This window comes from Lepisma saccharinum, chromosome 20 (assembly GCF_977018435.1).
Source record: "Lepisma saccharinum chromosome 20, izLepSacc3.1, whole genome shotgun sequence".
Classification (NCBI taxonomy): Eukaryota; Metazoa; Arthropoda; class Insecta; order Zygentoma; family Lepismatidae; genus Lepisma; species Lepisma saccharinum.
In genome coordinates, this window is record NC_139248.1 from 1,141,582 (window position 1) to 1,164,042 (window position 22,461).

Sequence of the window (22,461 nt, forward strand, 5' to 3'; positions counted from 1 at the left end):
CGGGAACCTTTTTTTCGCACCAATTTAAATTCGGTCCAGGAACCTTTTTCCCCGCATCAATTTAAATACGGTCCAGGAACTTTTTTCAGGATCAATTAAAATGCGGTCCAGGAACCTTTTTTCTGCATGAATTTAAATACGGTCCGGGAACCTTTATTCCAGTATCTATTTAAATACGGTCCAGGAACCTTTTTTCCAGAAAGCATTTCCATTCGGTCCAGGAACCTTTTTTTACGGAAGAATTTCAATTCTGTCCAGGAACCTTTTTTCCCCGCATCAATTTAAATACGGTCCAGGAACCTTTTTCCCGCATCAATTTAAATACGGTCCAGGAACCTTCTTTCCCCGCATCAATTTAAATACTGTCCAGGCACCTTTTTTCCCGCATCAATTTAAATACGGTCCAGGAACCTTTTTTTCCCCGCATCAATTTAAATACTGTCCAGGAAACTTTTTTCAGGAACAATTAAAATACGGTCCGGGATCCTTTTTTTCGCACCAATTTAAATTCGGTCCAGGAACCTTTTTTCCCCGCATCAATTTAAATACGGTCCAGGAACTTTTTCCCCCGCATCAATTTAAATACGGTCCAGGAACCTTTTTTCCCCGCATCAATTTAAATACGGTCCAGGAACTTTTTTCAGGAACAATTAAAATACGGTCCGGGAACCTTTTTTTCGCACCAATTTAAATTCGGTCCAGGAACCTTTTTCCCCGCATCAATTTAAATACGGTCCAGGAACTTTTTTCCCCGCATCAATTTAAATACGGTCCAGGAACCTTTTTTCCCCGCATCAATTTAAATACGGTCCAGGAACTTTTTTCAGGAACAATTTAAATACGGTCCAGGAACCTTTTTTTCAATGTAACAATACGCAACTGGGACCGAATTTAAATTGTGCGAGAAAAAAAAGGTTCCGGTCCTGCAGCGGAACCCAATAGAACAAATTAGAATTTATGGGTTGCAGGGCCTTTAACAACCCTGCCAGCAACACAGCGCTCTACGACGCCAGGGGTCCCTAGGCTAATTATTCAAACTTTATAATTTATTAACATGTACAGTCAGCGGATATGTAATTGTGACATCTAGATACCGAAATACTCGAACAAGAAATTCAGCGAACAAGTTCTCCCAAGAATTCATTGCGCGAAATCACGCCATATTTCAACCCACAGACCAGATCCTTCGTTGAAAGCTTGACGATTAATCATTGTGCGCACGATCTTTTCCGAAGTGATTCAAGTTATGATCATCGTGTTCATATGAGGAATGTGTATGTACAAAATATCGCAAATTTCTCGCTGTAAGAAGGCTTCTCGTACGTTTTCCTTAGAGCGAATCTGTTTTCCAGACAAATGCGATTTCTTCCTGTTGTGTAAGGTGCTGCCACCTATGCAATCAAAGCTGCACTATACCAGTGCCTGGGGCAGTGCGTCCTCCGACCCACAGCTGGAATCCTCGCTTATCTCTTGATCCTGCTAACATGACACTTCCCAAAGTGCACTGATTGATGTCAAGTTGAATATCATCCATTGTAACGCCATTAAGCCTTGTTTCCACGATAAGAAAAACTCAATATGCTGACCAAGGCAGTAATTTATTTTATTATAAAACATGAACTAAACGTAACGTTTCAACCTTCTAGCAAGGTCTTCTGCAGACTCTGCTTTGCGTATATATATCGTCCTGTTTTTGTATCTTGTTACATTTGTACTTGGTGCAGAGTCTGAAGAAGACCTTGCTAGAAGGTTGAAACGTTACGTTTAGTTTATGTTTTATAATAAAATAAATTACTGCCTTGGTCAGCATATTGAGTTTTTCTTGTCATCCATTGGTACCAGAGCCGCGGTTGAGGAACACTGATCTAAGGGTTATGATCACCTTGGAAATTAAGCATAACTGAAGGAAACTGATTCAGAAATCGGTTTTTCGTTCAAGCCCCGCGCTGACGTCATCAGTGACGTATTGAATGTTCGCGCCCTTTCTCCACCGGAGATCCCTTCGCCGTTTCTGCCTCTCAAAGTCCATCAATCGTGGATTCCCGAGAAGAACAGAATAATGGGTTTTCCTGCCTCAGTTTTATCCCTTTGATATCCGACGGCGTTTAATCAGAAGGAAGAGAAGAGAGTCAAAGATCTCGCGCCCTTTTTCTTCCCCCGAAAGCTCTCGAATTTCTCCCGTCTTCTGAAACGGGTCGCTCGCCTCTATTGGCATCGCCGCCCCTCTCCGATGGAAACTCGTAAACGTGTTGGAGTGTGAAGTGAACAGCGAGTCGAGCGGAGGGTGTAATCGGGTTAAACGCATTTTTGAAAGCCTTGCTTGTTCTGCTACAGGAGCCGGTCATATTCATGGTTCCTTACTTCCGCTGTGGTATTTTTATGGTTTGGCTCGTCTTCCTTATCTATTTTTATTTTTCTGTTTTTACGTCCTTACCTGTGTCTCAAACTGCTTTTTTTATTTCCTTTCTTCCTCTTTAGTCCTTGCTTCAGTTTTGTCTTCTTCTTCTTAACCTATTATTACTTAGGCATTCTTTCGCAGGCCGATACGTGTGTGGGGATTGTGTTTCTATGATTACGTCATTGCATTAACGAATATTCTATAATTCCTCCTTGTAAGAGATCTACTTGTTTCTACAGTGTAAAAATGGTCGAGTGGAAAAAGGTCCTGCATTTAACTCCGTGCGGAATGGTTAGCACAGTCCGCTACGACATCAGCGGTCCAGGGTTCGAATCCCGTCCTGGGCATGAGTGTTGTTTGTGAGTGTCCCTTAATCAATTTTATCATATCACTCATCCTCGTCGTCGCGATTAGCCAGAAGTGGCCAGAAAACCACGCTAAATAACAAATACCAAATTACCAGTTAAGCATTCCCTTGTTTCGCAGTTCAATATTTTGTTCATATATATACCTATATACGTATGTATATTTTATTTTGTTCAGAATGTCTGCTTGCGTGACCACGATATTACATTTACAACTTATTAACACCTTTACAGCCTATAATTCATACTTGTAAGAGAACTACTAGTACCAGTTTCATAGATCGGAGACACATTAAAATCGGATATTTTCTGTTTCGCATAGTTCGTACTTACCAATTGTGTATTGTGGAACATAGTTCAAGGTGCCATTATGCTTTTTACACGAGAACAAACACTTTTTCTACTAAAATAACGCCTTTTTCTAAGTGCTACCGAACGCACGTAACGGTGCGATATCGCTTATATTGCGAATGATATCGCTTCTTTTGCTTTCGAATATCAGTGTTTCCAATCTTCTTCACCGAAAAATACCTACTATCGTGTTCGTCACGTGTGCAAATTGTACATTATGCACGGGTAGCTGACGAATAGCCCCACGAACCATTCCGATAAGGTTAGGTTAAGTTTGGTTAGGTTAGGCATGCATAGTTTAAAAAAAGGGGGCTGGAAACCCTGACAGGGGGTTACGTCATCCCAACGTATGGAGCATCCGGTTCAAGTAGGAAAGCAATGGCAATTGTGCGTCGGTGAGATATTTCTCTTGAAAAATACATGATTTCCCGGTCAAATAGATTCCACGATGAAAGAAAATACCTCGACTAAAGTTGGAAACGTTAGAGAAACTCATTTGTGTAAGTTTTCTGTACAAATGAAGAAATGTGTCTCCGATGTAGGAAACTGTTACCAAACTACTTATTCCAAAATGTAAAAATTTGATTTTTTTTTATTTGGCGTCGATTTTCTACCACTAATCGCGACGGTGACGATGTGTTATGATGATATTGAAGGGACACAAACCTCACCCGTGGCCAGGCCAGGATTCGAATTCGGAACCGATGGCGTCGTAGCGTGCTGCACACGCCGATGAATCCTCGTAAAAATATGCGTTTCTCGTTTACCAAGGCACGTCCAGCCAAAAAATTTCCATTCCATGTTCCTCGGTCACTCTAGAGGTGACATTTGATCAAGGCACTCGAGTGCACATTCTGGACCTCATTATGCAGACTAACGAGGCTATGGCGTCACAGTCAGAATAATCCACTGTGGGACTTGCATCGTGTCATGATGTGACTATGTGTGTTTTTGACTGTTCTTTCATCATATCACCGATCATCCTTATGGTCGCCATTAGCCAAAAGTAGCAGAAAAGCGAATTAAAATGGTAAATTTCTTATCTCCGGAAAACGGATCTCTTCAAATTTACAGGAGAAATTACTTACCGAATGCAGTTTCTTTATAATTGTGGAAGTTCGGAGAAGTGTTTTCTCGCATCGTTCATTGAATTTTGCCGGTAAACCATCTATTTTTCGATATAAATATGTGACCGATGCACGAAAGCTCTTGCATCCATTTACTTCCAGGTGGATGTAGCCTGTGTGTGATGACGTAATCCCGGTCAGTGTTTCCAAACTCGTGTTTTTGTAACTGAAGAAGGTACATTTCCGCAAATGGTTTGTGGTGCTATGTGTCAATGGTTCGTGGGACTATGCGAGAGTGGTGTGTGGGGCTACGAATATTTTTTCTAAACCTATTTTTAACTATTGTAACTTAAACGTGACCCTACTTAACCTAACCTTACTGCAAATGGTTCGTGGGGCTATGTATGAATGGTTCGTGGGGCTATGCGTCAATGGTTTGTGGGACTACGTAGGTATTTTTGGGTGCATTGGGGTGGAAACACTGCATGCCGAGTACGGTAGTGAAACTGTGACCGCCATTTTGCGTGTTACCGAAGACAAAAAGAAACGAAGAAAACTTACTCGATATGTCGCAAATAGAGCTTATTTCTGTGAATTAAGCGAAATGCCACCTTCACCAATGTTTCTCAATGCAGAATACGTAAGCACGAATATTGAAATTAAATGAACTAGCAAATGTCAGCCGTTTTCCGGAGATAAGAAATTTACCATTAAAATAACCAAATCACTCTAGATGAATGCTGGTGTGGTAACTTTAAAAAACGCCACTTTATACTCCAGCGTGGATTTAGTGGGATTTAGGGTGTACTAGATCCCAGGGTCTAAACTGAGGGAAAAATTCTTTGTGAAGGACCACAAAATATAAGAAATTCACTAACCTGCTAACACAAATTGTAAATGTGATTGTACATAGGTTGCCTCACGATGTTGGTACTCCGGGCCTTCACATATATAAATCCACGTCTGCTTATCCAGTGCGTCGCGATTAACAGAATGGTAGAAATAAGCGACGTTAATGAAAACAACCAAACCAAATGCATTCAAAATTAACTGTTCGTCAGATGTTCAGAGCACTGTACCACGTCCTAATATTCAGACCATTATTCATTATTACAGCAAATCACGCAGAAATTGTTCATAAGCAGCCTGCTACGTTTCAACGCGTTTTCAAATCCTGCCAATGTGTCACAGAGTGCAGTTTTCCACGGCAATAAATTCATTACATAATTTAATCTCAAAACAACATGGCCATTTGCAGCCATATTTAACAGGCTCTGGTCGCAGTTAATGAAGAAATAGGGAAAGATTAAATTAACTGTGGATTTTAATCAGATTTACCTGAACCCCGGTCTTAATCCCTGCTGATAAACGGAAATTCCTGAATAAATTAAACTGGAAAATAGAATTTAGGTTGTTAAAGTTAATGAAGACAGCAAACACCAGCGGGACTAGTTGCCGGGTTGCCTGATGGAAGGTGAGTCAATCGTTGCTAGGTGAATGCTATTCGCTGACGTAAATGGCGTCATGTGAAGGTACCTGGGAGTTTTTGGAGTGGTGATTTAGTCCTTAATATGTCTCTCTCTTTAAGACACTTGTGTGAGGTGTTACTATCAAATGAGAACTGGACCTCCTGGTGGATAACACTATCACCTCGCCATCAAGAGGTTCCTGGTTTCTGTCCTCATGAAAACACATTTCACAGTGGATGGAATGTGACGGTAAACCGTAGATTCAGTCTCGATTAGACAATCGACATTGGAAACTTGCAACATTCAGGGATCTCACATTACATCTATTCGAATCAAACCTAACTTAGCCTGACCTATTTAATACATATGAATATTTGCGAGCTGCTTCAAAAATAAAAAGAGACAAACTCTTGTAGAAAATAGGTCAGCAAGTCAACCACGTACAAGGGCAAAGTAAAAAAACATTTGAACAAACTACTGATTTGTAATAAACATTCCGATGTTGTACATGTGAATAGCACGAGTTTCGTAGGTTTGGAAATTAACTTACAGGAATGAAAATAGAGCATTTTATGCAATATTGATTTAATGATATCAGATATAATCTATATGAAGCTACGTATATTTTATGCTATAGTAATGATCTCAAAACGGTAGTTATTAGGATTATGCCTAACGTAAACTATAACATTCTATTCTGATTTTACATTTATAAAGAATTATCAACTTCGTTTGGAAGTTAAAAAAGTCATGCAGTGTCAAGCGATATTCTCCCGATATTACATCAGAAGATATTTCTTCAACATGTAAATAAATTATACATTTTGCCTACATTTCAAACATTTTTGCCTTTGATGGATAATATTCAGCAACAAGCAATTAAATATTAAGACTTACCTTCAAGCTTGTTCAGATTTTTAAGATCCTCCGTGGAATATTTGTTCCCTTGTTCTCGTATCTAACGGGATTCGATATCCTCTGGTAGCTTGGTTTGATTTTCACTCTTTCAAGAACTTGTATTGATCATATCGTTAGAAAGCACGTAGTGAAATCTTGGCAACAGTGTTGGCTAAAATCTGCATCACGAAGTACATTGCGACGAAACGCCACTTCAAAAGTTTTAATGATAAGCACTACTCTCTGAAGGTACGAAATGTTTTCATTTTTTCACATAGTATTTCAGATGCTTGCGGGAAGAACATGAGATCTTTGTTTTACCACGAAATCTTCCATACTAGTTATAAAAGAAAGAAAATGCACCGGTATTAACAAAACTACCACTTCAGCGCCATCTGTACGCAGCAGTTTGAACATGACGGAGACCTTATATTTTCTATTATTTACTTAAATCCCTTCAATCGTAACAAAATTATAAGGTTCACATGTTCTAGTGAATAAAACAATCTTTTATATCGGAAAATTTCTTCCTTACCGAATCTATATTAGTTGTATGGTTACCCTTAGAAATTCGGGTCTATGCTTTAGCATGGCTTTAGAACCCCCTTAAAACAATTTTTTAAGAATCAGATCGATTGATTTGGGTTATTTAATGTCGCTTTTCTGCAACTTTTGGCTAATCGCCCAGATGGAATTGATAATGGAACAATCACGAACATATATGGACGACACAAGCAAGAGAAGCACAGAGGATTATAATTGCTGCAAGTCCAGAGCGCCAGAGCCTCGTTGCCCTACAATGTTGCATTTACCGGAATTTTCTACGTAGAAGTGAGATTGACTGTTGGGTGACTTTAGCAAATGTTACTAATTACACCCCTTTTTCAGAGCCAGAGAACTGCTGCTTGACAGCATCACACACACCGCACTAAACACAACGGAGTACTCTTCAAAATCTTTTTCGTAAACTTTGTTCCATAACAAAACTTTTCTTGATAAACAAGCTACTCATATCTTCTTTAGGTGACCCTGCAAAATGTACACAATATGATGACGTTGATCGCTGTGACGAACTTAGTCGACTCACCTGTTATATACTCAGCTTGTTTTTTTATAGCAAATATATCGTGTGGCTTGCGTAATTGCAATGGATCTGACTTACTGCACACATGTCTAACACCTTTTTGGTCAATCCCCGCTCTTCACCTTCAGACGTCAGGCGAAATGCTTTCGTTGTTAGGTTAGGGATGTTAGGTCTCTTAGCATAAGTAATGACGTTTTGGTCAAGCCTCCAAAAATTGCAGTGTATTTATGCTAAGATAGCTTATCCTAACAACTGCGAACTGAGGCCATTGTCGAACTTTCTTCTCCATTAGTAAACTTGCTGGTGTGGCAAGCATGCACAGAAATTTCTGCAAGTTTTAAGCTGACAGAGGTCAAGAAACCACTCCCCTTCACTGGTGGAAGTGTGTACAGGAGGTGCCATCTTTAAAATAACGAAAATGGCGTTTTGTCATTCATATAAAAATGTACTACATTTAAACAATAAGACTCCGTGGTTTTATACATTTAATATACCCAGAAAGTTGTTAGTTTTAATACTAAGATTGAGATCAGGTCACATACGTTTAAATTACCATTTATATAAAATTAATTTAGTTAATTCACCTATGTGCAAGTGCAATCTAGACCAGGAAGATGCTCATCATGTTATATTTCAATGTCCGCTTTATACCACTCAAAGGGAGATTTTATTCAAGAACTTAATAAAAAAGAGGAATACCTCTCCCAACTTCTTTATCCTCTTTAATATCATCACCAGATGTAACAATTGTATTTATCATTTTTAGATTTTTTAATGATATTAATAATGCCATATGAAAATTGTAAATATCTAAAATATGTAACTTGATATAGTCACCAGATATAACAATTCTATTTACTATTAATATTAGATTTTGCATGATATTGATGTAGATATATAATGTATATGAAAACTGTATATATTCAAAATTTGTAATTTGATGTAACAGTATCATGTTACATCCATGACGTATGTTTAGGACACTTGGTGTAGAGCTGGTATACGGCTAAAACCAATAAAGTATGAATGAATGAAGCTCACTTGATCAGTGTTGCAGCCTTGTGGTCGTTTTGTAAATAACAGTTGATACCTCATGTAAATTTGAGCTGTATACACTCTGTCCTACAATTTTTAATGAACTTTTAAGGTTTTTATTTGACTCTTGTAATATTAATATTGACAGTAAAATGTTAATTTTTGTTAGATAAATGCTGAGACAGATAATATGCTTTCACAACCACGAACATCGTAAAAACTGGAGCAGAAGAATGTATGAAATGTTGCCTACACTCGGAGATGCTTCTAAACCAAGAAATCCCTCAGCCCCGTGAGGTCTGTCGTCGTAATTTGTGAGCCTTAGACAGGAAAGCAAGTTTTCCTTCAGCCGGCAAGAAGTGGCTTCCCTCCAGACGGCTTTGATGACATTCCTCGTTCCGTGGGGACACCGGGATTTATGACTGCGTTAATGAGTTAACGATCGAATAACTTTGTGAGTTTACTTCAATAACTCTCCGCCGTGGTTCAAGATAAGTTGTCGGTTTGAAACGAGAACGATCAAACTGAACTTTTTTTTCTTGTCTTAATGTTCACGCATATGGAGGGGAGGGGGGTATTTACCTCCCTTTGGGATAAGGAAAAATTAGCTCGTTTTCTTTCCTCGTAACTTTTTCGATCCTTTTTTTGTTTTCTTTCCTCACTCTATTTTTCATCCTGTTTACTCAACGATTTCCTCATCATTTTTCCTTCCGTTTTCCCTTCTCGGCTTCATCTCATGTTCCTCTATGCCGGCCTCCGTAGCGGAGTGGTTATCACAGCGGCCTGGGTATAGATGTTCTATGTGAGTTTCATCATACCATCAACTATCCTCATCGTCGCGATTAGCTAGAAGTGGCAGAAAATTGCGCCAATGAATAAAAATCCAAGTATACTAACAGTATCTCTATCGTAACGTTCTACTCTGTAGAACTGGGGATCGAACCAATGGGGTTGTAACTCATTCTTAAATTACATCACTTGCTGGCTGCGATGGCCTAAAAGGGCCAGATGTGAGGTAACTAAACTAATAAACAAGTAAATGACATGACAGATGTTTAAGTCCCCAACCTTCTGACTGAGAATGGCAAATTACAGGATAAGGGATAACTTACCCCGTTCGGTACGAATAGACTCTCCCTTAGCAGTGTTACTCCTCTCAGCGATGACAACACAGGGCCGCAAATTAAATTCAATTTAATGTTGTTTTTTGTTTAATAGGTGAACTTTATTATTTGTGCCATGCTGATCACGAATATGAAATTCGTTTTTCTCTATCACGCAAGGTTTTCTTACAAATCAAATTTCAAAATTTGGGCTTTGACCAATATAACATACTGTTTTCTTATAATTTTTCTTTTCTTTAATCAGAATAAGTAGCTTATCACACTAAACGCATCAACATGTTTATTTTAAAATGAATATAGACAGACACAAAGGACCCATATAATATAGGAAACGACATATAGCAGAATATAATATAGGTACACACAAGAAAATCATTACACAATACATATTTTTCAGTTCTGTTTAGCACGCTTTCTTCTGTAAGCTTTCCTAACTTTCTGGCGTTTCTCTGTACAATGCCCTACAGTAGTCTCTTAATTCACCGAGATTTTGTGGAAAGTTATCAAGGTGTGAATGCAAAAATTGTAATTTGAGATTCATGTTACAACCCAGCTCTTGAAATTTAAGTAACATATTCTCAACAACTTCTCTGTAATCAGGACTTTTGTGGTTCCCCAAGAAGTTCAACACTACACTTTTAAATGCTATCCAAGCATCTCTTTCAGCTACAGTCATTGTTTCCTCGAAGTCTTTATCATTAATTAATTTCCTAATATCTGGTCCAACAAAAACACCTTCTTTCACTTTGCCGTACAACAGGGATGGAAATTTGTTGCATATGAACTGGAAACATTGTCCTTCCTTGTTAAGTGCCTTCACAAATTGTTTAATCAGCCCTAATTTGATATGAAGAGGAGGAAGTACAACTTTCTCAGGACTGACTAAATGTTGTTGTACGATGTTCAATGTTTTCCATATTGGCCATTCTTTTTCTTTCCCAGTGGTAATTTCGTGCCCTACTATCCCACTCACAGATGTAACATGGCATTTTCGTATATCCACATTGTAGTCCAAGTAAAATGCTCAAAACTTTAAGATCACCACACGCCAACCAACCATGTTCCTCATATTTAATTTTATTAAGAACAAGTTGCATATTGCTGTAGATTTCTTTTAGTGACACAGAATGAGCAATAGGAACTGAGGGGAACTTATTTCCTATCAGTTGAAAGACAAGGAAAATTGAACTCTTTTTCTCGGTGTCTGTACCAGGAAAATGTTGTTCCACATGCCAGCAAGTTCTTTTCGTTAAGTCTGGAACCAAGAAGCTCAGCTGATTCTTTAGATAAATTTAGGTCTCTAACTAAATCGTTGAGTTTGCTTTGAGTGAACGGTATAGGGTCACGAGATCCGTGAAAGGGGGGGGGGGGCATAAATGTCATCTTCCATTTTACTTCCTTCCACTGAATCACTTAGTGAACGAGGATCACTTACACACTCAAGACTTTGATGGAGGTGTCGGTACAGGCAAGTCTGTACCGTGCAACACAGGTCTCATTGCAGAGGGAATATTGTGATACATTATCCTCTTCTTGTTTCTAATATTTCGACCTACAATTTCACAGGAACAGAAGTAACAATCATTGCTGTGATCCTGAGGCTCCCTCCACACCCTGGGTATTGCAAATGGCATAGATGGCCGCTTTCCTGTGCACCAGTTTCGTAAAGATTCCACACATACCTTGTGTGGGGCCTACAATTTATCTTGATCTCCTAGTTTAATTTTAAAGTATGGGTAATATGCTCTTCTTACAAAATCTGTAATTTCCTGTCTCTGAATCTGGGGAACAAATTCACCACAGATGTAGCAAAACACATCTGGGCTATTCAGACAACCACGAGATGCCATGGCCACACCACAGTAATGTACCACACTGAACAACCAAATGTTAATGTAGGAGATCAACGTATCATGGAAGCAAATTAGGACTTTTAACAGTTACATAAAAAATTAATTTCAAATGATATATCAATGTTTTACATAGTATTATTTTCAGCATTTAGGCAAGAAACATATTAATTAATTTAAATAAAACAAAACTTCTCTGTATTTAAAGCGTATTTGTCTTTATTACTTGTTGAATAATTTTGAAACTTACCAGTGACATCTAGCGACAATCACTTCAATTGCACTGAAACGTGCATACCACAACCCACATATATAAATCGTGAATTGTAAAAAATTCTTGCGTGATGTGAGAAAACTAATGCCAGTTTCAGCATCAGCAAGTCCAAATGCATGTAAAACACCCAAAATTATAAAAACAACAGAACCCATGCGGCCCTGTGCAATCAAAACACCCCCTGCTTCCTAGATCACCTGGTTTCGTTCCCGTTGCCCCGACCTTCATTCACATGGCTCAAGGTGAGCCACGGCCGCTTCCTGTGTAAAACCTCTTTCTCAACAAAATCTAGAAGCAAGTTCTGACAAGTCTCTGGGCAAGATTCTACTTGTACCGATGGGGTATGTTAGGATCCCCTCCTTACCAAACAATTTCCCAAATTAAAATTGTTAAATTTTATTATTTAAATTGTCTGCCATTCTCCAAAAAAAATTAAAATAGAAGGAATTTTATTACATAAAGAGTACATAAATGAGAATGTTATGGTTTGAATACTACACCAAGAAATTCATAAAAATTATTAAAACAAAATGAAAATCACAAAGCTTGACAGATGGAAATGAATTTATTTTGAAAAAAAAATGCATACACATATACGAGAGACCGTGTTTCTCATTTCTTTTAGTTTACTTAGCCTCAGTCACTCACTCTCTCTCTCTCTCTCTCTCTCTCTCTCTCTCTCTCTCTCTCTCTCTCTCTCTCTTCCCTCTCTATTTATCTCCCCCTCTCTCTCTTTCCCTCTCTTTCTATTTCTATCTCTTTCTCTCAATTTCTCTCTCTATTTCTATTTCTCTCGCTCTCTCCATTTTTATCTTTCTCTATTTCTCTCTCTCTTTCTATTTCTATTTTTATCTCTCCATTTTATCTTTCTCTATTTCTATTTCTCTATTTCAATTTCTTTTTCTCTCTCTATTTCTATTTATTTCTCTCTCTATTTATATTTCTTTCTCTCTCTATCTTTCTATTTCTTTCTCTCTCTCTTTTTATATAATTTTCTCGTTCTCTCTCTTTGTCTTTCTCTCTGTCTCTCTCTCTATATCTCATATCTCTGCATATGCTCTGTCTTTTATTCATCTTCTATGCCTATCTCTGTCTCTCACTTCCTTCACTTCACTTAGCTTTTCTCTTGTTCTTTTTACTCTCTATTTCTCTCTCTCTCTCTCTCTCTCTCTCTCTCTCTCTCTCTCTCTCTCTCTCTCTCTCTCTCTCTCTCCCTCTCCCTCTCCTCCACCTTCCTTATCCCGTGGTGATTGTTGGAGAGAACTGGAGATACGATATAAAATATTAACAAAGGAAGCCTTAAGCATTGTGTCACCATGTCGCGTTCCCGTTTTCCCTTTGTCTGTCTAACTGGAAAGGCTTGGGGGTTCTCTTGTCAGAAACAAAGTTTTAATACTGAGTTAAAAGACACAGCCTTTTATCCTGAACTTCACGCTTCACCGTAAACTTTGTTTGATGTGGTTCAAAGTTCTCCGTTCACTTCTCAGTTCATTGTTTGCCTAGTTCCGAAACTCGCCGGTAGAGCGGAGGCACTAAGTATCTTACGCCATCTACCGTCAACGGCGGGAACTTCTTGCACGAGGCCCGTTTCCCGAACTTTTTACAGAGATTGGTACAAATGGGGAACTTTATGTTTCTTTGCGGACTCATTTATTTTGCACGGAATTACAGAAGGGACTGATTACAAACGTACTCTTGGTGTTTATTGTTTAGTGACAATTAATATTCATGCTGCTAATGTCTTAAAAGTTGGTTTATGTTTACAGACATATATGCTCCGCGCCATAAGCCACGGATTAGAATACCGGCATGGCGTTTATGGGTGTTTATTGTACACGTCATTAATTTCATATCATCCCTCATCCTCATCTTATAGATTGCCAATAAGTGGCAGAAAAGCGAAGTAAAGTAAACTAAATCACTCAATCTTTATGCTCAGAAAGTCTAATCGGGACTGGACCTACAATTTGAAACTGGGTTCCGAACCAATAAGCAATCGCGGATCGAAGCCGAGACCTTTCGATTACAAGGCGACACTGCATCATTAGAAAGGTCAATATATTTACAGCTCCGGCCTCCCCGATGACGTAGTGGTAACGTCGTCGCCTTGTAATCAAGGGATCCCGGGTTTGATACCCGGTGGAGGTACACAGTGGTTTGGATCCCACTCTAAACTGTAGGTCCGGTCCATATTAGTCTATATGTGCATAAAGTAAACTAAAACTACAGTTTAATTCAATTTTACAGGTCCTACATGTTAACGTACATGTAACGTGTGTATGACATTACTTACCTTACTATTAAGCAGTTCGAGTTCGATTCCAGGCGATGGAACAAATCAGTGATCTGATTACCAGTTAATTACTGGCCCAGTCTCGATTGGTCTATCGGGGTATAAAGTGGACATTGCTAAAGCTTTTGAACATATGCTTCGTAACAACGTATTTTACGCATTTGAACTAATTTATTTTATTTCAGTGTTACTTTTTAATACATATTAACCTTTATAATGGGTCTTCCTGCTTCACTTTGTCTTGATGAGAACTGGTGTCTAGGTTTGGATTCCAGTGGGAATATTTCAGTGTACAGGAGTCAATTTCCCCGCCACTCCAATCATCTTTAATCTAACTAATTATAACTTGAAACATAATTTATAAATTTTCTGTCATTCTTATAAATTACATATTTTTTTTCTTTTTAACACACGTCTTTCTTCTTATCTCTCTTTAAATTCCAATGTCTTGTACTTCCTCTTCTTAATACGCGCTACACTGCGTTTTTACATACGAGAGAGGATGGGCCTCCCCCATGGCGCAGTGGCAGCGTCATTGCCTTGTAATCGAGGGGTCCCGGGTTCGATATCCGGTGGAGGCACAAGTGGTTCGGATCCCACTTTAAACTGTAGGTCCAGTCCCGATTAGCCTTACTGTTCATAAAGTGGACTTAAAACATCAACTAAAATCAAACCAAATACATACGAGAGAGGTATAAGAAATAACATACGCTCCTAAATAGGTACAACACTTGCTGTCACTTGTGCCATTGTCATCTGGTGGGCCCTGTCGATTTCCGCGGGGAAGTGGTTATCAGAAAGCACTACGACAGTGGTACATGGCATGGGTGCTCTTTGTGAGGGTATAATATCATCACTCATCTTCATCGTCGCAATTACCCAAATGTGGCAGACAAGCGACGCTAAGTAACAAAAATCAAATGTGGTGGGTCCTGGTTCAGTTCCTAGTGGAGTCACTTTCATTACCCGGAGTACCTTTTTAACTTGCAGGCTTCATGGCGGTGAACATTCCCTTATTTCTCTTGGATTGTAAGGAGCGGCCCTTTCCAAAAACATTCAACTGTCAACCTCCATTCCACGTAGTACACCCTAGCGAGGCTCTGGCGTCTGGATTCGCAGCCAGTATAATCCTCTGTGGGGGTCGTGTTGCGTCGTCTCTGAATGTTTAGGATTGTCCCTTCATCTCTCTCATCTTATGATCGTTCGTCCTCATTTTTGCGATTAGCGACAAGTGGCAGAAAAGCGAACTAACTTATGCTACATTAATCAATCAATGAACCAAATTGTTCTCTTAAATCACATTTTGCTTCATTCACAGCCTATATTTGTCATTTGACTTTTTCAAACTACTACTCACAAGTTTCTTTTAGACAAACTCCTACAATATTTTCCGTTGCAGAAGACTGGATATATTCCTTGAAATTGTTTGTTACGTCTGCTCGAGGCGCCCTTCCCTTAAGCTCCACTTTCATCCAACGGCTCAGATATCAACTCGGTGTAATTAACTTCTCCTATTTGTTCCGACTCCCTGGGCCTCCCTCCGAAGTCCCGTTAATGAGAAAGATGGCGATGCCACTATTTGGAAACGGAGATCGGCCATCTTAAAGGAGAGGGTTTGGGAGATGAAACTGAAGCATCTCTCCATGATATATTCTCGGCGAGACATGGCTTTCCGAAGCGGCGTTCACATTGGCTTCTTTCCTTTCTGGATTAATTCATTGGATTTATTTTACTTCGCTTTTCCTCCACTTGTCGCTAATCGCAAAAAGAATGAGTGATGATATGATGAAATTGATGAAGGGACTTTCACAAAGAATACCCATGCCTAGGTCGAGATTCGAATCCGAACCCCTGGCGTCGTAGGCTGCTGCGTTTTCTCACTAGATAACTTCGTTAATTACTATGTTACACAATACTGTTTTCTCACTTTGTTTTCGGTATTGACTTTTTCAATTTTTGAATTTGAATATTTGGGTGCGTCAGCACTTAAAGGCTATTTGCACCCGTCATGTTATACAGGGTCCAGCTCCTTACCTTACCTACATCAACTGTAATGTTGTTTGCTAAAATATTAAAACATTAAAATATTCTGACTTCGGTTAAAAATAGGCTGTTAAGGTGCACTCAGCACACATTTGGTCAAAACACAGACGCCAGAGCCTCGTTAGTCTGCAAAATGCAATCCAGGATGTACTACGTGAAAGGGTCACCCCTTACACCCCATTTTCGGTATTAAGTATTACCTTTACGATGTGCCTGTACTATTTCACGCGTGTGTGCGTGCGTGTGTGTGCGTCTGTGTTCTGCGAGAGCGAGCATCCCGTTTCTATAAATAATATGAGGTTCAGAATTTGAAGCAAATCCCAGTTAAGCGTATTCATCTTTGAACTTGGCTGTACATGTTACCTGTAAAAAAAAACAACGGAAGTGTTCTATTTCAGGGAAATCACATGTGAATCGCTCTGTATATAATAGTTATGTTTTTGTCTCACCGGCAGCTGCTTGAACCGAGCGGACCTAATCAAGGTGTTCGACGGGCGGGACCGGAAGGCGTCGGTGATCGCCGTGCTGTGCAACGAGGAGTCGGCGCTCGAAGTCCTCTCATCGGCCACAGACATCCTCGTCGAGTTCATCGCCGACTCCAGCGCCCCCGGACAAGGTTTCAAGGCCTCCTTCGAGTTCCAGGCCCCCGACGGGGATAACGGGGCCTCGCAGGTCCCTTCCACGGGTGAGTACAGCCACACGCCACTTGGTACATGCTTTAATATTTATAGTTATTTTCCCTATCTCTCTCTTTCTCTCTCTCCCCCTCTTTTTCCCTCTCTTGCTCCCTCACCCTCTTTTTCACTCTCTCTCTCTTTCTTTACCGCTCTTTCTCTCTATCCCTCTTTTTATACTCTCTTTCTCCTTCCTACTCTTTCACTCTCTCTCTCTTTCTCCTTCCCTCTCTTTCTCTCTCGCCCTCTTTTTTCACTCTCTCTCTCTTTCTTTCCCTCTCTCCCACTTTTTTCACTCTCTTTCTCTTTCCCTATCTTTTTCTATATCCCTCATTTTTCTCTTTCCCTATTTTTTCCTCTCACCCTCTTTTTTCACTCTCTTTCTCTCTCTCCCTCTTTTTTCACTCTCTCTCTCTTTCTCTTTTCCTCTCTTTTTTCTATCCCTCTTTTTCTCTCTCTTTTTATCTCTCATTTTCTCTATTTTCTCTCTCTCTTTTTCTCTCACTCCCTTTTCTCTTTCCCTCTCTTTCTCCCTCACTCTCTCTTCTTCTCTCCCTATCTTTTTCTCTCTCCGTCTCTTTTTATCTCTCCTTCTGCCTTCTTTTCTCCGGGGTGTAAGGGGTGACTCAGAAGACACCCAAATTTCAACCTCCCTTCGATGAAGTACACCCTAGACTGCGTTTTGCAGACTAGCGAGGCTCTGGCGTCTGGATTCAGCCAGTATGATCCTCTGTAAGGCTCGTGTTGTGTCTCCCTATATGTTTGCGATAGCCCCTTCATATATATCTCATCTTATCACATTCATCCTTATCTTCACGATTTGCCAAAAGTGGCAGAAAAGCGAAGTAAAATAAGCTAAATCAATCAATTAATCTCCTTCTCTCTATCTCTCTCTCTCTTTCTCTCATTCTCTCTCTCTCACTTCCTCTTTCTCTCCTTTTCTCTTTCTCCCTCCCTCCCCTTCTCTGTCTCTGGTTAAAAGTATATTTACACATATATATTCATGTTAGTATTTATACCAGATTCATAGAAATCGCAGTACAGTCATTGTAATTTTGATACGATGGAACGTTTACTGGTAAAATGGTATTTTAGAGAAATGTTTCAAACAAATATGAGACAACTAAAACAAAGACAAGAATGCTTTTACCATTTCTGCGTAAATGTACCTTAAAGTTGCCATTTTCAAAGTGAGTAACTGGAGCTGAGTTGCTCTTGCATGGAAGCAACTTAGATTATCCAAACATCTACATAGCACCAACAATAGGTGAAATGAATGTTGTTATAGTAAAAACAAACACGTTCCAAAACTATTAACAGTAGCATGCAATACCCTTCACTTCAATTCAAGAGGTTCTGAAAAAGCTCCCCTAAGTAATTAAATATCGGTCATACAGCAGCAGTTGTTAAACGTGGACGTTTAAAATATTCTGACGTAAAAGAGTTCTGCGCATGCGCACATAAAATGAGTATTGAGCGACCAGTTCCTCTTCTACCTAAACAGCGGGTCGCGTATTTATTTACCTCAGACATGAGACAGAAAAAAAGACAATGGAGATGACAGATTGTTCTCATTACATACGAGAAAACAATGTTTCTAATTATAAGCATTGTTGCTGTCTATGTCTTCCGTCTTCCATTGTTGTTTTTTCTGTTTCGTGCTGATAAGCTGTCAGAATCACATTTAGCATAAAAACATCAGAGCTCTGGCTATATTATTGCACGTTCTGTGTACGATTTTGTTTTGGCGACTTTTTGGAAGTAGTCTGTTAGCATTTCCTTACGGCCAAGAAATCGGCTATATTGACTGAGACTATTGTGAAACAAGGCAATATTTACATTCGTTACTGTTCCTCTGCATATTTTTATGTTACAATCATTCATTAATTCCTTTATTTTGGACCTAACTGCTTTTATGCCGTTTTGTGTTGTTTTACATTAAAATTATCAATCTTTCCCCATATTTTATAGATACTAGATTAAATAACACTTTACCTTTTACAATTGTATGTTACACTTCCTGAAAAATTTTAACCAACTACAACCCATCCGCACATCTGAATTGACAACCAAACTTAACAGATTTATTGGAAACTGAACCTTTAGATTATACTGTATAAATTTTTGTGCAAGATATTTCTCTCTCTATTGTATTTTGTGCATTCCAGTATTATATGTTCCGCGTCTACACTTTCCCAGCTACATTCACATCTCCTATTGTTCGTTATTCCAATTCTGGATAAATGTTTCTACTGTTGCGGCGGCCGATCCTAATGCTGGCAAGGGAAGTGGGGAGTGGGGAAGCGACCAATCCAGCACGATAAGAAACGCACCAGTTGAACGAGGTTCACGTACTACTTCTTTCCGCCGCGTTGTGTCTCTAGGAGCCACTGCTGTTGTCTGGTTGGTCACTTGGTCCGAACCAAGTGTCTCAGGAATAATAATAATGTTTAAGTTAAAACAATTATATTAAATCTAATTACAATAACTAACTAACTAACTCTCTAGCCTTTTTAAACCCGAAGGTTCATGGCTGCAGCAACACAGGTCTTTCATCTGTCCCTGTCTTGAGCAAGATCTATATACTCTTTTCCATCCTTACCGATTTCCTTCAGGTCCCCTCCATCTTCGTCTTGGCCTTCCTACAGGTCCCTTACCATCAGGTTTCCCAACAAGAATCCTGTAAACTCCTCTTTCCTCTCCCATTCGTGCCACATGGCCTGCCCACCTAAGTCTTTTTGATTTAATTCTTCTAATAATATCTGGACATGAATACAAATTATGTACTTCTAAATTATGTAACCTTCTCCACTCACCTGTCTCCTCATCCCTTTTAGGTCCAAAGATTTTCCTAAGGATCTTATTTTCAAACACTCTCAATTTATGTTCCTCTTTCAATGTAAGGGACCAAGTTTCACATCCATATAATACTACAGGCAAAATTACTGTTTTGTATATTTTAACTTTTAGTTTCTTAGATATTAAACGAGAAGACAAAAGTTTATGAAGAGAGAAGTAACATGCATTTCCTGAATTAAGCCTACTTTTTATTTCCTCTTTAATATAATTTTCATTTGTTAATATTACTCCTAAGTATTTGAATTTGGAAACTGGTTCAAACGAGTTGTTATCAATAATTAGATTTTGATTATTACCTAACACTTGGTTTCGGCCTGTAAGCATATATTTAGTTTTCTCTTTGTTAACTTCCAAACCTATCTCTTTAGCAGTTTTGAAAAATATTTGTAGCATTATTCTTAATTGTATTTATATCATCCCCTAATAAGTCTACATCATCTGCATATGCTAACAACCGAGTCACACCATTTAATTTTAGTCCCTCGTTAGTTTCTTTTACCTTCCTAACAGCATATTCTAAGGCAAAATTAAACAGCAATGTAGATAATGCATCTCCTTGTTTTAACCCATCATGAATTGTAAATTTGTCAGACACATTAATACCCACACGAATTTTACTTTCTGTTTCACTGGTGCATACTTTTATCATACTAACAATCTTCTTAGGTATTCCAAACTCGACTAATTACAATCTAATTACAATACATAAATTAATATTATATTATTATTACACGAATAGGTAAAAAGACTGTAGAAGAATAGAGATATAACAGCGCATATTCATTACGTAGCTTACCTGTAGTTAAGATCGGAATAATTTACATAATAACAAGTTCCTGGCAATGAAATTAATGTCAAAAAGATGAATAATTTAATATTTATCGAATAACAAAAATGATGTTACATGTAGTTTGAGAAAACTAAGTTTCTGATTAATATTTTATGCATGTTATTTTGAGTAGTTGTGTAGATAAATCTTCTTTGTAATGTCATTCAAAGCCCTATGATCCCAATATAATCCTTGCCTTCTGAATAGTTCAGAGGAAATTAATAACCATCGATTATGCAACAAATGTTAATATTTTTATGACTTAATTTTAGTACTTGGTAAGTCTCTGGGGGGGGGGGGGGGTCCGGACCCGTGGACCCCTAAATACGTCCTTCTTGTCCTTCAAAGTCGTAAGATACCAATATAATCCTTGTCTTCCAACAAGTTCAGAGGAAATTATACAACAATGGCTAAAGGAATATATTTTTCATTACTTAATTTTAGTACTTGGTAAGTCTTTCGGGGGTCCGAACTCCTTGGACCCCCTAAATACGTCCTTGTTTAAAGCACTAGACCAGGGATTCCCAAACTTTTTCGTTCCGCGGTGCCCTTAGTATTTCAAGACATTTTACCGCGGCGCCCAACTCAGAATGTAGGCCTATCTAACACTTGCAACGCTCAGTTAAGTGATGATAGGTTGCTTGCCTCAAGTTAAAAAATAAACACATGTTTCAAATTCAGAAACATTTTGTGTGTGAAAAGTACTAAATAAGCACCTGTTTGGAACAATCATATCGTTTCACTGAACATATTGGAACATTTCGCGGTACCCCTGTAAGCCAGTCACGACGCCCCAGGCCGATGCGGCACACACTTTGGCAACCATGCACTAGACAATGGCTAATGTCGAACTAACATTGCGTGCTTGTAAAAGAACTGCCAAGTGGTTCATAATATTAACCATACGGCCTTGTAATCACATGATTTTGGGGGTTCGAAACCCGGTGGAGGCAAATGACACAGTGGTTCGGATCCCATTTTAAACTGTAGGTCCAGTTCCGATTAGTCTCTCTGTGCATAAAGTGGATTTAAAACAACAACAAATGGTAAAATTAAAAATTACGCTTCCATTGATCGTATTAGGTTACTTTGCGTCGCTTTTCTGCCGCTATTGGCTAATTGCGACGATGAGTATAAGTGATGATGAAATCCATGACGGAACACTCATAATGGACCCCTATGGCCAGGCCAGGATTCGAAGCTCTGTGCTAACCACTCCGTCACGGATGTCGGCAATTAGTCTTCGATAGAGGGTATTGATTACTACCCATGGCGGAGTGGTTAGCACATTTGCGCTACGACGTCAGGGGTCCCGGGTTCGAATCTCGACCTGGGCATGGATGTTTGTGAGTGTCCATTCATCAATTTCATCACATCATTACTCATCCGCATCTTCGCAAATTAGACAAGAGTGGCACAAAAAGCGAAGTAAAATAAAGAAAAGCAATCAACAATGACCCATTAAGTGCAAGCCTGGCAACTTGCTTTACTTGCGACTTCTCTCGTGAAAATTCATTTATGCTCTCTGCAAAACTAGTAGAAACTTTCGTCACAGCTTGATTGAAACTTGGGAGTTGCCGCGAAATTTAAAGCCTTTCCCCGGATTTTTATTTAAGACCACTCCTTCAAGCTGGACCGCTTCCAGCCTTCCGGGAGACTCCAATCTTCCGTCCACGTCTCCATCCATTCTTCACCGCCGCTTCCTTCCGGGAATCCCCCCCGCAGAATAATCTGCTCTCATTTCAAAGGTCACGCAACGTGCCGAAAGATAACCTTCGCAGCGACCTCTTGTGTGGAGGGTTTTCATTTGTCCAAACATTCTGCGAATCGCGTCACGGAGCGGTGGCTT

The 22,461-nt window shown here is 39.2% G+C and overlaps 1 protein-coding gene across 1 annotated transcript in view; it reads left to right on the forward strand.

Annotated features, from left to right (window-relative positions):
• Positions 1 to 22,461, forward strand: part of LOC146003616 (suppressor of lurcher protein 1-like) — a 445,888-nt gene that overhangs the window by 315,809 nt on the left and 107,618 nt on the right. Inside the window, exon 8 of the mRNA XM_083141931.1 lies at positions 16,706 to 16,935. Within this exon, the coding sequence (XP_082998057.1) occupies positions 16,706 to 16,935 (230 nt within the window). The remainder of the gene's footprint in view (positions 1 to 16,705; positions 16,936 to 22,461) is intronic.